Consider the following 16,813-nt stretch of genomic DNA (forward strand, 5'->3'; position numbering starts at 1 on the left):
AAACACTTTTGAGATTACAGCCTCTGACCTCAGAAAAATGGGCAGGTTTGTCTGGATCAGCTTCTCTGGCTTCAGTAGTAGCTAGTTGGTAACTGCCTCTGTACTCACAACTCATGATGCACAATGCCTGCAATTACAGCCTGTAAAAATGGCTGCACCTCATCCATGCTGCTTGTCTTGGCCAGTCACAGCTGCTATCCTGAAGCAGCATACTAATATCTATGCCAGAAAGATCTTACTACCTTGCTGTTCAGGTAAGTGTCAGGAGGAAAAGTCTCTCCAGATAAAGGCTAATGAGAATGGTATTTAGAAAGCAGTTAGGTCTGAAAACAAGCTCTGTCCTGTTGAAGGAAAGAACGGAAGGCTCATCTCTCATTTTGGAGTATTATTTAATATTTGACTGAGACAGATTTCGTGTATCACATAAGGCATCACCCACTAAAGACATGGATGGCCCTAAAGAATGGCTCACAGGCTGCATACCACAGTGCTCAAGGCAAGCCAGCAAGGCCCAGCAGACCCCAGGGGTTGGCTCAGCTTACTGCTCAGGCTGCCTGTCAGCACAAGGGCCAGAGGAATGACAGAGCCAGCTGCTGCAGCTTATAATCATAGAATCAGCTAGGATGGAAAAGACATTTAAGTCCAACTGCTACTCTAGCACAGCCAAGGCAACCACTAACCCATGGCACTGAGGGCCTTGTCTACAGTTTGTGAACACTTGCAGGGACAGTGACTCCAGCACTGCCCTGGGCAGCCTGTTCCAAGGCCTGACCACCCTCTGGGGAAGGAATTCTTCCTCAGCTCCAGGCTAAACCTCTCCTGGTTTCAGCTTGAGGCCATTTCCTCTTGTCCTGTTAATTATTCCTTGGAAGCAGAGACCGACCTCACCTCACTACAACCTCCTGTCACGCAGTTGTAGGGAGTGATAAGGTCTCCCCTGAGCCTTCTCTTCTCCAGACTGAACCCCCCCAGGTCCCTCAGCCGTTCCCCATCACACTGTGCTCCAGGCCCTGCACCAGCTCCGTTGCCCTTCTCTGGCCCCATTCCAGCACCTCAATGTCTCTCTTGTAATGAGGGGCCCAGAGCTGAACACAGATTCAAGGTGTGGCCTCACCAGTGCCCAGTGCAGAGGAACAACCACTGCCCTGGCCCTGCTGCCACGATGGTGCTGATACAGGCCAGGATGCTGGTGGCTTCCTGGCTGCCTGGGCACAAGCTGCTCATGTTCAGCTTCTTCAACCAGCACCCCCAGCTCCTTTCCCATGAGCAGCCTTCGAGCCACTCCTCTCCAAGCCTGGAGCGTTGCAGGGGGTTTTTGTGGCCCAAGTGCAGGACCCACACTTTGCCTTGTTGAACCTCATCCCTCTGGCCACAGCCCATGGATCCAGCCTGTCCAGATCCCTCTGCAGAGCTTCCTACCCTCCAGCAGATCAACACTCCCACCCAACTTGGTGTCATCTGCAGATTTATTGAGGGTGCCCTCGATCCCCTCATCCATATCATCAATGAAGATATTAAACAACACTGGCCCTAACACCGAGCCTGAGGGACACCACTAGTGACCAGTCACCAACTAGATGTGACACCATTCACCACCATACTTTGAGCTCTGCCATCCAGCCAGTTTTTTACCTAGTGAAGAATACACCTGCCCAGGCCATGAGCAGCCAGTTTCTCCAGGAGAACACTGTGGGAGACAGTGTCAATGCTTTACTGAAGTCCCAACTGACACTGCCCACAGCCTTTTCCTCATCAACCAGACAGGTCACCTTGTCGTAGAAGATCAGGATGGTAAAGCAGGACCTGACCTACATAAGCCCATGCTGGCTGGCCTGTTCCTTTCGCATCCCGCCGGTCCCAAGCCTTCAGCTTCGGCGCGCATTCCCCGCCCTTCCGCTAGCGACAACCCATCCACAGGCGACAGCAGTCTCGCGAGATTTGAGAACCAAACTCTCTGCATCCGTGCCCGCGGGGTGTTTTCTTTTCTGGGCCGCGCGCTGCGATGGCGGCGTTTGGCTGTGAGGAGGTGAGGGCGGCGGGTCCGGGCGCCGGCTTGCCGCACCCCGGCGTCCCGCCTGGCGTGCCTCTTCACCCCGGCTTGGCTCGGCGGCGTGGCCGGACGCTGCTGGTGCGGCGTCTGCCAGCCGAGCTGAGCGCGGCGGAGAAGGAGGATCTGCTGAAACACTTCGGGGCGGTGTCTGTGCGCGTCCTGTCGGACCATGGGCGGCTGGTAAGTGCCGGAACCTAGGACGGTGCGGTCGGGGGAGTGTCTGACCTGGGCGTCCCGTCTGCCCGCAGGCTGCACGTTCTGTGTACAACGGCTTCAGCTTTGGCTTGCCTTACTGTTAAGGTTAAGCCCACTGCGAAAGGGGCTGCTGGTAGGTGTACGAATGCAGTTTCACGAGTCTGCCTTTGAAATATTCCTGTATTTTTTTCTCCCCGAAATTACGAAAACATAGGCGTATCTGTTTGGTGATGAATGGTGTTTGGAAAGACCCTTGTATTCCTGCAGATCTGCAGGTAAATTATGTCTGCATCTTGTGTCAGGGCCATGCTTTCTTTTGTAGGGTATTAAAAATACTAATTTCATTGTAATGATTTTCCTGATAGATCATCTTATAACAGTGTTAATGGTTTAGATTTTTAATAGCGAATCATGTAGTGCCAAGATGAAGTAATAATGTTTGTTAAATTTAAGATGAACTGTATATTCTGTGAAGATTCAGTCTAATTTGGAAAGCTTTGCTTTTTTTTAAACTTAAAAAATAAGGGAAAACATTATGCAAACCATGTAAACTTTCAGAGCACCGCAGTTGCTATAATTCTTGTAACAGGAAGAGTATTACTTTTGGGAGCTGCTTTGATGACAATGTTCTTCTGAGAGGTGCTGAAATAAATCTTCTTTTTTTGAAAAGAAGATTCAACTTCTTCATCAGTATGTATTTTCTTGCAGTTTAGGATAGCTTTTGTTCACTAGGGGGAAAAAACCAAACAAACCCGAAACAAACCCTCCCAAACTCCTGTTTTCTCGTATTCCTTAAACTCTTGTGTTCCTGTCTTAATTTTTGAGTACAGGAGTTTTTGCTCGTCCTTCACCTTTGACTCACGTGGGAGTTAGATGATTATTATCTGGAAGCTTTCTAATTCATAAGCCTGAACTTCGAATTACTTGTGGGTATACGTTTTACATGCAATTTCTTACCTCTTTGATTTGAATTGAATTTTTTGTTTTGTTTGTTTTATAGAAACATACTGCTTTTGCTACTTTCCCCAGTGAAAATGCAGCTGTGAAGGTTTGTATTAATTTTGTTACTAAGTGTTCTAGCAAAGCATTTTCCTTAATTGCCAGTTGTGCTCTAAAATGTTTTACACATCATCTAGCACTTGCTGTTCTGGAAAATAAAATGCAGGGCAATGTAATATTAGAGTTCTGTTTCAGGAGGTGCTAGAAGGATTTGATGGAATGATTGCATCTGTAGAGTCATAAGAAAGGTGGGTTGGAAGGAGCTCATGGAAGTCATCTGATGTTTGTAGTTCAAAGCAAGTGGCTGGTTACTTGAAATCACAGAGATTTACTACACTGTGTAATAACTATCATTAAGGCTGCAGTCTCGCTACTGTGTTCAGATGACCTAAGTCTCTGCAATGGTTCTAGCTGTGCGACTTCTATCTTCCATCCTGCTAGCAGGGAAGACGCTGATAAAAACAGGACTGTGAAGGCAGGAATGGTGCGGAACTGTGTCTATATTGGCACAGACTTAGCTTAAAGCAGTTGGGGCTCCATCCTGTGTATGATTTACCAACCGAAGAAAACACAGTTATGCTTTGAAATAATTCTAATGATTTTCCTCTTCTCTTTCTTTCTTTATTATAATTATTTGAAGGCTTTGTCAAGACTGCATCAGCTGAAACTTTTAGGTCACACCTTAGCTGTTGAATTTGCGAAGGAGCAAGACAGTGTGCAGGTACTTAGCCAGCCTTCTGTCTCAGAGAAGTGTAAAAGGTATGTGCATAATAATTCAGTTCTTACGTTTGTGGCCAAGGGAAAGAAATGCATTGTTCATGATACTTTCTTAGTACTATTAAGTAAAAGGATAAATTGAAAGTATTTAGAAGTGCTAACAGGCAGGTTCAGTTCTATAGATAAGTGACTGCATTCCTTCTGTTAGTATTGTTTCATTCTGTATCATCATGCAATAATTCCCATCCTTATTCCTGTAGTTATTAATAACTTTATGCAGCAGATGACCCTGTTTGCTTTCATTTACAGAGCAAGACTCCAGTCTGTGTAAGCTGACCTCTGTGTTGCACAGGTTCCCTGTGTTTAAAAATGATTCTTCGTCCTTTTTTTTCCTTAGGATTATAGTTTTCTTCTGCTCTTAAACAGTGCATGCCTGATGTTTCTTTCTGTTTTGAGCAGAATTTACACCTGCTAGGATAACCATCTAAGACAGAAATATTATAACCACTGTCTTCTAAGCTGTGATTTCTGTGTATCTAGCTTGGACCATGAGGAGAACAAACATAAAATTGTCTGAGTGTATTTTCAAATGCTTAAAGAATATGTAAGATTTAGAAAGAAGAATAGAAAAATCAATGAATTGTAATGCTAGTGTGACCAAGAGCCGTGATAGTTTGGGTTTCAGTTGTCTTTCAAGCACTTAATTAAAAAAAAAAAAACTTGAATAGTTTGGCTGTTGCATTTACCTGTGTAATACATAACTAAGTGATAGAAGCTACATGGTAGTGCGTAATTAAAATCAGCTATAGAGGTTTTAAGTTGCTTATTCCACTCTCTGATTATGGACAAACCACTAATGTAATACTTTTGGTTTTATACGGCCTCTGCACAGAGAATAACATGAAATAATTTTAGCTCTTTTCCCTGATTAGTTTTAAGTCAGAAGTGTTTGAATATTGGGAGACTAACTTAAATATCTTTTAGAAGTCTGGTTGCTTTATTTACCTGCATGTATTAATTGTTAAGAATTAAAATGTAGTAATGCATTGATAAAAGATGTTAAAAATACTAATCTATTTCTTTTGTTTAATCTCATTTGCTCAAAAATTTATTTCCTATGTTATGTACTGCACTTAAATTTTGCCATTTAGTTAACACTAAATTAATTTTCAGTTCAGAAGAACAAGTGAAAGCAGAAGAGAAAAAAGAACAAAGCTGTGTTAAAATAGAGGATGGAATTGCACCTGAACATGGGTTAGTGGGGGTTTTTTTTGGTCTTAATTATCTTATTCTGTTACAGTGTATTTTGAAATAAGTGCTTTGCACTGTTGAAAAAGAATGCAGCATGCTGCACTCGTTTTGCTTCATAGTAGGCTGCTGTTTTACATACATAGCTGTAGGAATTGTCACAAAGAAGAAATTTTAGTTCTTCAAGTTTGGAGCCCTCACAGTGAGGTGTGCTTTGAAATGTGAAGTTGTGGATTGCATAATAGCCTTCTAGCTATTGCTAGAAGATGCATTGCTTTCTTAGGAAGAGTTTGAGGATCCAGTGTTAACATCAGAATACTGTTGACTTACTTTTACAGAGTTTTTTTTGTTTTCCCCCATGTGCGTTTTTGTATATGTAAAGAATAAATTTCTTTTTGGGCTAATATATCCAGCACTTTGAGCATTGAGTTTATGATGTTTGTATAGCATGCTATGCTATGTTTTTGGTTTTGGACGTGTTGATTGTTTCTGTGTGCTTCAGGCTTTCTGCATGTGTTGGTGCTTTCATTGTACCTAAACCCAGTAAATCTGTCATGCATTAGGGAGCTGCTCCCTGATGTTAAAGGCATAATGGAAGTGGTCCAGAACTGTTCTAAGGGAAATATTTCAGTGATACTTCAGATGTAATGAATAATTAAACTTCTAATAGTTATTAATTACTATCAGTCATTATGTGACAGTGGTGCTAAGATGTCTTGGGTTTGTTTTTTTTTGTGGGTTTGTTTGTTTGTTTTTCTTTCCTCAGCCTCAGCTTTCCCATCAATTCTTGCCTCAAATATTTGTATCCACCACCTTCAAGTACAATTCTAGCAAATATAGTAAATGCCTTGGCAAGCGTGCCCAAATTTTATGTCCAGGTAAGTACAAAAGGCAAAAAAAAAAGAAAGTATAAACATAGAAGCATCTCAGTCTTCCTCTTTAATTGCCCACAGAAATAATGTCATAGTAAATATTAAGTTAGTTTTTCTGTGATGGTGTTAACCAATAGTAATTTTTTACTATGCTGAGGTAATAAGAATTCATTGACCAAAAGTAACTTATTTCATTGATGCTGAAGGCTTAACTGGATATGATCTTTAATTAGATGTGACCTGAGTACATAGAATTTCATTCCGAGAGGGTACTTTACTTTTTTTGATTAGTCTTTTTAGGATGTTGTCATGTTTACCATTAGTATTGGATCTCATGTGCAGGCTTTCACATTGTTTAATAACCAGTATAGTTGTATCTTCATTAAAATTATGCTGATTTACACCTGCCAGAAGTTACCACTTTAGATACCTAGCAGGGAACTGTTTTCATTCCTTTCTTGATTAAAAGGAAATCTTCCTTATCTTGCATTGTTTCAGGTACTTCATCTTATGAATAAAATGAATCTTCCTCCACCTTTTGGACAAATTACTGCTCGTCCTCCGATGGTAACTTTTTTAATACACATTTTGAGTACTGTGAAATGGATTCACAATTTGAAATGTTTGCAACATGGTAGGAGATCTAGGTTAAAACTTAGATTGGAGAAATCTCTAGAGGATAGCAAATACTGCTTCATTTCATTGGGTAAGATTTGCATGTTAGTTCTGTAAAGAAATCTTTTTAACTATACGTAGAACAAAGAAATATACATGTATGACAGTACTGGAATATTTCAAACTGAGTATTAAAAAAAATAAATGGAGGTTATAGCATCGTGTTACAAATGCAGGAAATAAAGAATACTATTAGCACATTGCCTTACAAAGATGTGTTAAGCTCTTGCATTTGTGTGTTTCTTTGGACTTCTGATTAGATTCAGATTGCCAATGAGATTATAAAGCACTTCTGGATTTAACTTGCTCTATCTCCAGCATGTTTTTTCAAAGAGACAGGGTTGAGGGAAACTGGCAGAGGCTTCAGTTTTTCTAGTTTTCTAGAGGAGAGCTGTTTCTGAAGGGAACTAGAAATACCAGCTCTGTGGTCTTGGTGCTCTTTTGCTGTGATAGAGTAGTTTAACTGATTGCCAGTGGAAGATTCTGCAAGTGAGGACTTGCATTAGTAGTGTTAGGTACAGTATTTGGATATGGTGAAGTTGTGTTCCACTATGCTTTGTGTTTGCCCTAACGGAACTGCTAAAAGGGGAGCTAGCTGATAAAGAAAACTATGAAATAAATCTATCAAATGAACTCACACTGATTTCTCTACGAATTTTATTCATTGCCTGGTATTGGCTGAGATTAAGCACTATGAATTTAATGGTCATGCAAAAAAGGGTGCTAAGGAGAGAAGCCAGTCCTCAAAATTCCTGGAGGGAGAGTCTAAAGGGCACAAAGTATTTCCAATGCCAGAAGACATCAGTGCCTTATGGAACTGATGGTACATAAAGTACCTATTAAGCGTAGTGGGATTTTTGAAATGGAGGTGATTTTTGTAAATAAGGAATTACTTACATGTAGTTTTGCAGTCTTGGTGGAAAAAAATAATTTCATTAAGTCCTCACTCCTTATAGAAACAGAAATGTAACTTTGATAGGTGGTAGCAGGTTCAGTGTAGAAACTGAGATGGCTTGGGAGCTTAGGCCTCCGCCCGTGGTTTGAGCATACTCTTCTCAGGGAAAGTCCTTAAACCTGAGTGTAAAATAAAAACCCAGGGCTATAGTTACGGGTTTTTTTTTTTTAACTCCTCAAATTAAAGAAAGAAAGCCTGCACTGTTATGCTTCAGAAAGCAGGATTTTTTTTCTTCTTGTGGAAATTTTTCATTATTGATTAATTATTAAGTTTAACAAAATAGCATTGAGATGACTATAAACATACATGAAAAAAGACTTCTTGTCATGTTCTCATTTATTGCTTTGACTATTTTTATTATGTACATGAAAAAAGACTTCTTGTCATGTTCTCATTTATTGCTTTGACTGTTTTTATTATGTAAAGGAAAACAAGCATTTTTCTTTTCTTAAAATGTTTAGTTACTTTAAAAAAAAAAAAAAAAAAAATCAAAACAAAAACCACAATAGATCTTTTTCCCCATGATTAGTATGAAGAGTATTTACCAGTACCTGTGCCACCTCCACCAATCCCACCTTTTCCTCCTGAAGAGCCTCCTTTGCCTGAAGAGGAAGAGCAGCAATCTAGTGGAGATGAATCAGAATATGAAAGTGATAATGAGGAGGAAAAGGAGAGGTATGCATTTTACAGTCATTTGCCAGCTGTTGGGTGGTGATTATACTTTTCTAGCTTCTAGTTCAGCAAATGGTGGAATCTGTTAACATTTGCAGTATAGATAATCTTTCCAGATGCTTAAGGAATCTCCAGAGTGACTTAAAATGGACAGTGCTGTTTTGAATCACAGCAAGATGAGAAACATGGCCAAATGGTATGCAAATTACCATATGTTCACATGTCCAAAACCAAAAAAAACCTCAACAAATTAGAAACTCTGAATGAAGAGAGAGTGCAGGTATAAGGAAGCAACCATTAGTTTATTTTCTGGGTTCTTTGCTTTTCCAGAGCTTTACTGAGTAAACTACTCAGTACTACTGAATTATGTGTGCACTCCGACTTCTAAAATGTTCGTTGCACATCAGTGTGTGTTGCTAGAAGTAATAATAATGGGAGGTTGTGTGTGCTGAGGACTCTCAGTGTTTTGGGACTGAATTGCATCATCATAGCTTTTTTAAAAAAAATATCTTTAATATAAAATGAAGAAGCAATTTTCTTTATTTGTTTTTAAACTGAAAAGTAAATCAAAGTCCCTATGCTATATTCAGACAAATACATGCATTTGGAAAAAGGCACTCCTGTTGAGTGAAAATGGTGCTATTAAAAAAGGTTCAGGCTGGGGCTTCTTCGCATTTCTGCAGCTTCAGTGTCCTAATTAGGTGCATTCTTGGGGAAGGAATTGACATCACTGAACTCATTATGATGAGTTAAGTACTCTGTGTGTATCAATTTATGTGTTAGTTTATTAATGTAGTTGTGGTTTTAAGGTAGCTAGACTTATAACTATTCTGAAAATCTGTATTTCAGGGGCTTTCAGGAAGGGGGAAGGGTTTTCAAAATTAGTATTTTCAAATAAAATGTAAACCACTTGGGTTCTTTTTAAAATTTTGTTTAAAATAGAATGACCAAGTTGATGGAATTAGCAACCCTTCAGCCTAAAAGACCAATAAACACGAAGAGGCGTGGTGTTCGAAAAAAACGAAGAATTAAAGACTTACTGAATGTTCCTGTGTGTACTCCTCAGAGGTTTGTATTTTTTGTGGGTTTTTCACTTTTTCAGATTATTATTTTACTAAATGACAGTCTCTGTATCATGTTTGCTTTAGTGTTGCTGTTTTAAAACAAGCCTCCTTCAATGATATGTAGGTTTGATAGTGAAGTTGATCTTCCCTTATCCCCACGCTTGGTTTTATTGCTGTAAAGGTCCATATTTTCTGTAATTTAAACTCTTAAGTCTCCTCAACAGCCTTAATCCGTAAAGGGGTGTTTGTTTCTCTTCCTGTCAAACTAACAAAAATACCTTTTTCATAAAAAAAAGAAAAGAAACCCAATTTCATATCACAACTGTGACACAAACAATCTGAATTTATTGTTTAGGCTACATCTCGAAATAAAAATTAGAAAGTACAAAAAGAGTGATACTGAAAGAATAAAATTGATTTGCTTTAGAATAAGTTAGGGGTTTGAAACTGCAGCACTGTGGCACAGTAGGCACCAGTGTACTATTTCTGTGTAGTGATGACCAAGTTTTTCATAAATGCCTGTGTATACTGTAATGCAGTATGCAGTTCTTGGTTTTGCTTTCACAGCCAGCCATACCTTCTGTATTCGTGGTGTGTTAATCAACTTGAATGGTATTGGGTAAAATTTATGAAAGGAGGAATTGATGTATTTGTAACAGCAGCATAAAATCTATCTGGAAGAAATCTTGTATTTGACTATGCAGTTGTCAGTGGCTGAATCTTTTTAATAAACATGTTATTTTTTTATTTAAACAGTAATTTGCACCCTGCACTGTCACCTTCAGATGTCTTTGAGCAGCCACAGCGTGTAGGTCATAAAAAAATTGAGTTCCATATTAATACTGACATCCCAGCTGTTCTTCAGATAAATTCAGAAAAAGAAAAAAATAATGGTAAGAGAGTTTGCACTTCAAATGTATTTAATATTAAATTCATGTGGTTTCAGTGTGTAGAAGCCTGCTGAAATTTAGGCCAGGGATTTCTTTTTTTCTTCTATACTGGATTTTTCGTAACAGTGTACATCACGGTTTGTTTCAGAACACCAACTTGTGTCTTGTCGCATTGCTGTTTTTTCCATGCTGAAGCACAGAATTTTGTGCTTTGGTACAGTAAAGGATCTAGAGGATTTTAAAGATTTCTTTCTCTCCTGTGATCTGTGGGTTGATGGTAAATTGCACTCTTTTAAATGTTAAGGTGTTTTTAGCAAATATTTTGTAAATGCATTCTAATTATTACATAGTGTAATTTCATGTATCAAGCTAATTTCAGATTTTCCTTTTCCAGCTCTTAGAAAGCAGCATTCAAATGATTGCCAACTCCTCCATGATGCACTAATTATATGCTATGACAATGCTGAGCAATAATAGCAATGAGGTGTGATGGTGTCTTACAGGGTTGTGGTCAGTCTGTGTTTCTTGTACTTTACAGTAATACACAGAGTAAATAAATGGTTTCTTTAGTTAAGCCATTGAGATGGATACAGTTTTGGAACAGCAGGTGTAGTTTAACCTTAACTGGCGTGTGCTATGGCTTTATATATAGTACAGTTGATTTTATAGGACACCGTATAGAGCAGGTGTGTTTGTCAAACCAGGGATTAAGACACATTTCTCTGGGATGTGTTCAAATTGCCTTACAAAGTCTACTACATGAAAATATTATTGAAAAGCGTATGTTTTTTTTCTTGCTGTTGATCCTCTTGTGTATAAACATACAAATCACTTCTATATTATGTGCTGAAATTTCAGACCTTTATTCAGCCACAGAAGAAATCAATAGTACAGGCTTTGGAAGGATTTTCCCAGCTCCTACTTCAAATGATAGAATGGAAACTGAAGAGGAGGAGGATGAAATACCATCAGAATTTATTTCTAGAAGGGATCTAGAAAAAAACAGACTTTCTAGCGAAGGTACAACTGTGAGAATAAATTATCTCATAATAGGTCTTTCATTTGTTGCAACAAATAGTTTAAATAAGTATCCTGTATTAAGTATCATAAGTATCATACTAAATTTATATATTAAATGTAGTTACTTTATACTTAGCAAAAAATATGAAGTAAGTAAATGAGCAAAAACATTCTATTTTTCAGAAATGGAAAAATTTTCTGTTTTCAAAAACTATGAGCCGGGTGATCCAAATTGCAGGATATATGTGAAGAATTTAGCTAAACAAGTTCAAGAAAAGGTAGGTAAACCAGTAAATTTAAGTGTTGATGGGAAAGGCTTTTTGTCAGCTTTCCTCTTATACCTACCTTTTAATTCCAGGATCTCAAGTTCATTTTTGGAAGATACGTTGACTTCCAGTCAGAAATGGAACGAAATATGTAAGTGAATTTGGTATTTGGTTAAAATTAAGCCTTTTATGTTAACTTATACTGATGAAAATTGGGTTTTAAAACCTAATAATACCTACCTTTTTCTTTATGCTTCTGCATAAATAGAATTTTTCTGCTTGAACAGTGTCTGAAGACACTTTGTTCCTGCCCGTGTTGGGGGAGCGATTGGAACTAGAAGATCTTAAGGTCATTTCCAATCCTAACAATTCTATGATTGTAGGGCAGTATTATTTTTCCCATACATTTTCATTTATCAAATTTACTGTTTATGGGCTTAGAGACACAGAATAAACAGTGGAAATGATTGTGTGTATGATCACTTTGCATATGTCATTTACTGCAGTTTCACATCAGTTTGCCATCCTGCAGACTAATGTCACTTTTTACTAAATGAATCCCCCAGGCAAAATGGTCCCTAGTAATATAATCCCTGCTTGTAGGCTCTGCTTCCATTTCTGCTATTTCTCCATTTTGAAGCATGAAGATTATATTTGTACTGTGAAATGTGAAAGCGTGGTTAAACATGAGTGAGTCCCAATTCTCAATTTTGCTTCTAGGTTTGATATACGTTTGATGAAAGAAGGCCGTATGAAGGGACAAGCTTTCATTGGACTTCCTAATGAAAAAGCAGCTGCTAAAGCTTTAAACGAAGCAAATGGATATGTCTTATTTGAAAAACCCATGGTGGTTGTATCTTTTTCGTCAAATATTTACATTATATTCTTTGTAAGCTGTCTGTCAACCTCTACTTTTGCTGTCATAGTGTTGGACTTATTAGAAGTCTGGGGAAAGAGGAAATACCTTAAGAAAACCAGGAAGCATAGCATACGATTGTTAATTTTTGTATAACTAAAAAATATATTTGGGCACACCTTCTGAAATAGGAAAGTAACTGTAGTTTATCTAAGATAATTAAAATTGTCTTCTTTGGTTTTAGCTCTTTGGTCCTGCAGAAACCATGCAAAAGATAATTTAGCTTGCATGATGATTGTATTTTAATTAAGTAAGCTTTTTGACTTGTTTATAGAATTAAAAATATAAAGACTAGCTCCTGTTAGGGTCAGGAGTCTCTATTTAGACTGCTTCTGCAGCTGGAACCGTCAGGTGCTTTTTGGGCCTGTGAAACATGTTGGGATTTCAACACTTTTATTGTATTGCCCTCTTTTTTTTGTCTGCAAGTCCTTTCTTACCCACTTAAATGTTTCGTAGTTTATTTCCTTTATGTGTACTAGTGTTCACCCCAGCCTCTGTTCCTTTTACTTTTTTCCCTCCCAAATACCTACTGAAACATCAAAGTTATGAAAATAACATGTTAGGGTGGAGGATTGTAAATATCAAGTACTTATCCTGCTATAGTTACTCTGTTTGCACCTAACCCATTCTTGATTAGTCCTTCTTGTTTACTTAGTATTGTAAACACTTGGACAGGCTCTCTTAAAATTTTTTTATACTGCAAATCAGTGAGGTCCTAATTTTTAACTAATAGCCACTCATGTTGTAATATTCTGTACTAGAATTGATTCACAGATAAAGGCCACTTCTGTTATCTGCTGGTGAAATCATACTTCTTTTTTGCTTCTTGGTTCACTTTTGTTTACCAGTGACACTTTTAGTCCTTAACAGAATCTCAGCAATTTGCTCGTTCAGCTAGACCAAAACAGGATGCCAATGAAGGGAAAAGAAAAAAGTAGAACACTCCACAAGGTATGGTTTCCTTCCTGAAAATAAAAATAAAGAAATAGGCTGGGTTTTATTTGTTTTGTTTTTTGTTGTTTTTTTTTTTTTTTTTTTGGGGGGGGTGTGTGTGTTTTTTTTTATATAATGGCTCTTTAGGAATAGTGTTGTGGCGGGGAAGTGTTCTGTACAATTTCATTCTCTTAAATGTGCACTTACAGTAGAAAAGCAGAATGCAAGGTATATAGTTGGTGGGAGTTTAAAACGTTGCTCCTTAGTCTGTTTAGAAACTCAGAAACTGCCATTTCCCTAATCCTCATATCCAAGAGTAGTTGTCAGTTTCTCTAACGGTTAGTCTAAGGGGAGCTAAGGAGAATAATCCTGTGAAATTGGACCATTAATCTTTTAGTACTCTTCTGGAGTTTTGGCTTTAAAGAGAGTTGCCTCTTTTCTCCTTCCCTTCTGTCCCCAACACTATAAAGCAATCCTGAAGAACTTTTCCAGCAATAAACTTACTTCTGGTAACTGTGTAAAGAACCTTTTGCTTTGATAATTTTGGGAAATGAGATCTTAGTGCTCTTGCCACACCCTGATTTAGGAAAGGGTATTGTGTCAGGAAGTGCTACTTAGTGTTGCATTAATTGAGTCTTCCTTTGTTGAGGAATGCATAGGTACTGATTTTTCACATTGTTGTCTAAACTTAATGAGAAACTAACTTTCAGCAGAAATTAATTAGTATTTAACTTTATTTCCTGTCATATAGCTTTACTTCACTATTGCTTACTTGTAATTTATTGCTTTATGTAACTCAAGTAAAATCGGTTCTAATTTCACTTTTAGGGGTTTCATGCCCTGAAAATATTTGAGTAGTGAACGGTCTCAAATTAGCATGTGAAGTAACTGGTGCAAAACTTAGAAGCATTCATTTCTCAGTCTGCACCCTCTAATCACTTACCTCAAATTTAAAGGGGATTTAATTAACTTCCTTACAGATCACTCAGGTTCTTCCACCTAAGATTAAACAAACTCAAAGCTTAGGCTGAATGCTTCTGAAACATTCCACTTAATCCATGATATGTTTTAATCTGAATGTTTTCATTGTTGTAGTTTGGGGGGGGAGAAGCCTTGAAGTTTGAAATAAAGGATGTGAACAGCTGGTTTTGATTTTTAAAAATTGATTGGGGACCCCACAGTATGGTTATTGTGAGAGTAGTATTTCCAACAGTTACTTCCATTATAGGTTTCTTGTTCTGTCAGTTGTCTAAGGATTTTTTTTCATCAGATTATAGCTGAGCTTGTCTTGCTCATTTCTGAGATGCTGTTTGGTCTCACCAGTACCTATTTTGAATTATTGATCTGTGGTTTGCAAAATCTGTATTTTGTCAAATTAAAGATCACGTTTTTTACAGGCGTTCTTCTGTACTGGTCATTGAAAAGAGATGAATGAGCCTTGGTTAAAGTATTCTATTAGAAACAAGGGTTTATGGGAATGTTTCAATCTTGTTTCTTTCTCTTTCCTTGTTAGAAAAAAGCCACTTGTATTTCTGTAATTTTATCCAGTTTCTAATCAAAAAAATCACGAAATTATTAATGGTTCTTTAAGTACAAGAAGCAGCTTGAAGTGTTTTACCTATTGGAAAGCCTTTTATATGAAGTCTGAATATTTTTATTCTTTTAGGAATTCAGAATCTTTGCAACTAATTTTGTACTTTAAATCCAATTCTGACTTTGCTGAACCTGCTAAGTAACACTGTAAGGATACATAAGGAAAATAACAAAGTAATTGGTTGTTAATCATGTTGATCATCAACTCAGCTTTTTTTAGAGTGATCAAACACATACTAATGCAAGACTTGTTTGTGCACCTGTAAGTCTTACATGAGTTACCCTGATGTCAGTGTTTAATGTGTCAAGGGCAGAACTTAATTACTTTGACCACTTATATATAAAGAGCACAGAATGTACCATAGACTAATGCAGATTTCTAGCAATCCATGCGGTTTAATTAAAAATATTATTTCACTTCAAAACTACTGATGAAACTGAACCCTATTTCTGCATGACTCTTTTTTCCTGTTCCTGCTGGAATATTCTCATGGGTGCTGATTTTTGATGCAAAATTCCATGACAGCTGAGTCTGCAAGGAAAAACAGTGTCAGAATGTCATTTGAAACATGAATATGCATATAAACAAGTTTATGCAAACATTTAAGGGGCTTCACATTTGATCTGTATCATGGGGGTGGGCGGTGTGTGTGGTTTTTTTTTTTTAACTTCTGGTTACTTCTAAACGGGAAGAAGCTGTGTTAACTTTACGAATGTAAATGTAATTTTTTTTCATATTTTCTCTACAAATGTTTTATACTTTGTAGATAAAGTAATACTTATGGTTTATAAAAGTACTGTGTAACTCATTGGCTGAAAATGTCTTTTTCTTGACAGACCAGCAGAAATTTCAGTTAGTACTTGGGGTGGCTATATTTTCTGTAGCTAAAATACAGTTTCTGGGGAGAAGGGTTTTGTAGAAGAAACTGGTGTTGAGAGGTTTCCAGCTTCTTCACAGGGAAGAAGTGACTTGAAAGCCTTCATTGAATGGAAGCGTGGTTGGGTTTTGGACCTGATTGAAAAAGTGAGTCTGTAAAATGGCAAAGATCATTGAAGGAGAATTAATGAGGCAGAAAAATCTGATGTTGTCCTAGTAGTTATAGTTATCAAAAAATGTATTTACTTTTGAGTATGGAGTTTAGTGTTGATGGACTCATCAGCCCTCATTAAATCTCATAAGAGGTCAGAATTGTATTTTATCAGACACACGTATTTGCTTTTGATAGGTAGCATAAAGTTATGTGTATGCATTACTGAGAATCAAGTAAAATTAAACCACATTCTGCTGTTCTTCTTTAGAAACATTCCTGCGTAAATACTGCAGTAATACTGTCATGCAGAGTGTATCCTTTCTTGTTGTATCCTTTTTTCGTGCAATGTTTCCTGTAGCACTCGACTACATCTAAGTTTTGGTATAGAGCAGGTGTGGGGAGTTTATATTAGTGCCTGAACTAACCTGATAAATTTAAAAGCAAAGGGTACCTTCTCAGAGGAAAAAGAAAAATCCCTGAGTTGTCTGTCCTGAGTGAATAGATACAATAGGGGTTCTTAGTCTTAAAAGCTGGCCTCCACCTTCCTCCTCAAAGGTTATATAACTTGATAATTTGGTCCAGTTCATCAGCTTGTATGAGCTAATGTTCTGATAATGTTCCACTAATGTGTGTGGAGCTGTGCTGAACTCACACTGTAGATGTTGTCTTGTTTTTCTTCAAATATAATAACAATATATTGGTTAAAAATGTTGCAGG

General features: G+C 37.7%; 1 protein-coding gene across 1 annotated transcript; it reads left to right on the forward strand.

Moving 5' to 3' along the window:
* Positions 1-2,002: 2,002 nt before the first annotated feature.
* On the forward strand, positions 2,003-16,485 carry RNPC3 (RNA binding region (RNP1, RRM) containing 3; the record flags this gene model as incomplete). Its single annotated transcript, XM_080624253.1, has 15 exons — positions 2,003-2,230; positions 3,246-3,293; positions 3,885-4,003; positions 5,135-5,215; positions 5,976-6,087; positions 6,580-6,648; positions 8,241-8,386; positions 9,326-9,451; positions 10,204-10,340; positions 11,196-11,357; positions 11,541-11,635; positions 11,716-11,774; positions 12,344-12,476; positions 13,418-13,490; positions 16,365-16,485. The coding sequence occupies 14 exons, from the start codon at positions 2,003-2,005 to the stop codon at positions 13,475-13,477; spliced, it is 1,575 nt and encodes a 524-aa protein (XP_080480379.1). The 3' UTR covers positions 13,478-13,490; positions 16,365-16,485.
* Positions 16,486-16,813: the final 328 nt, after the last annotated feature.

This window comes from Psittacula echo, assembly GCF_963264785.1.
Source record: "Psittacula echo genome assembly, chromosome: 7".
Classification (NCBI taxonomy): domain Eukaryota; kingdom Metazoa; phylum Chordata; class Aves; order Psittaciformes; family Psittacidae; genus Psittacula; species Psittacula echo.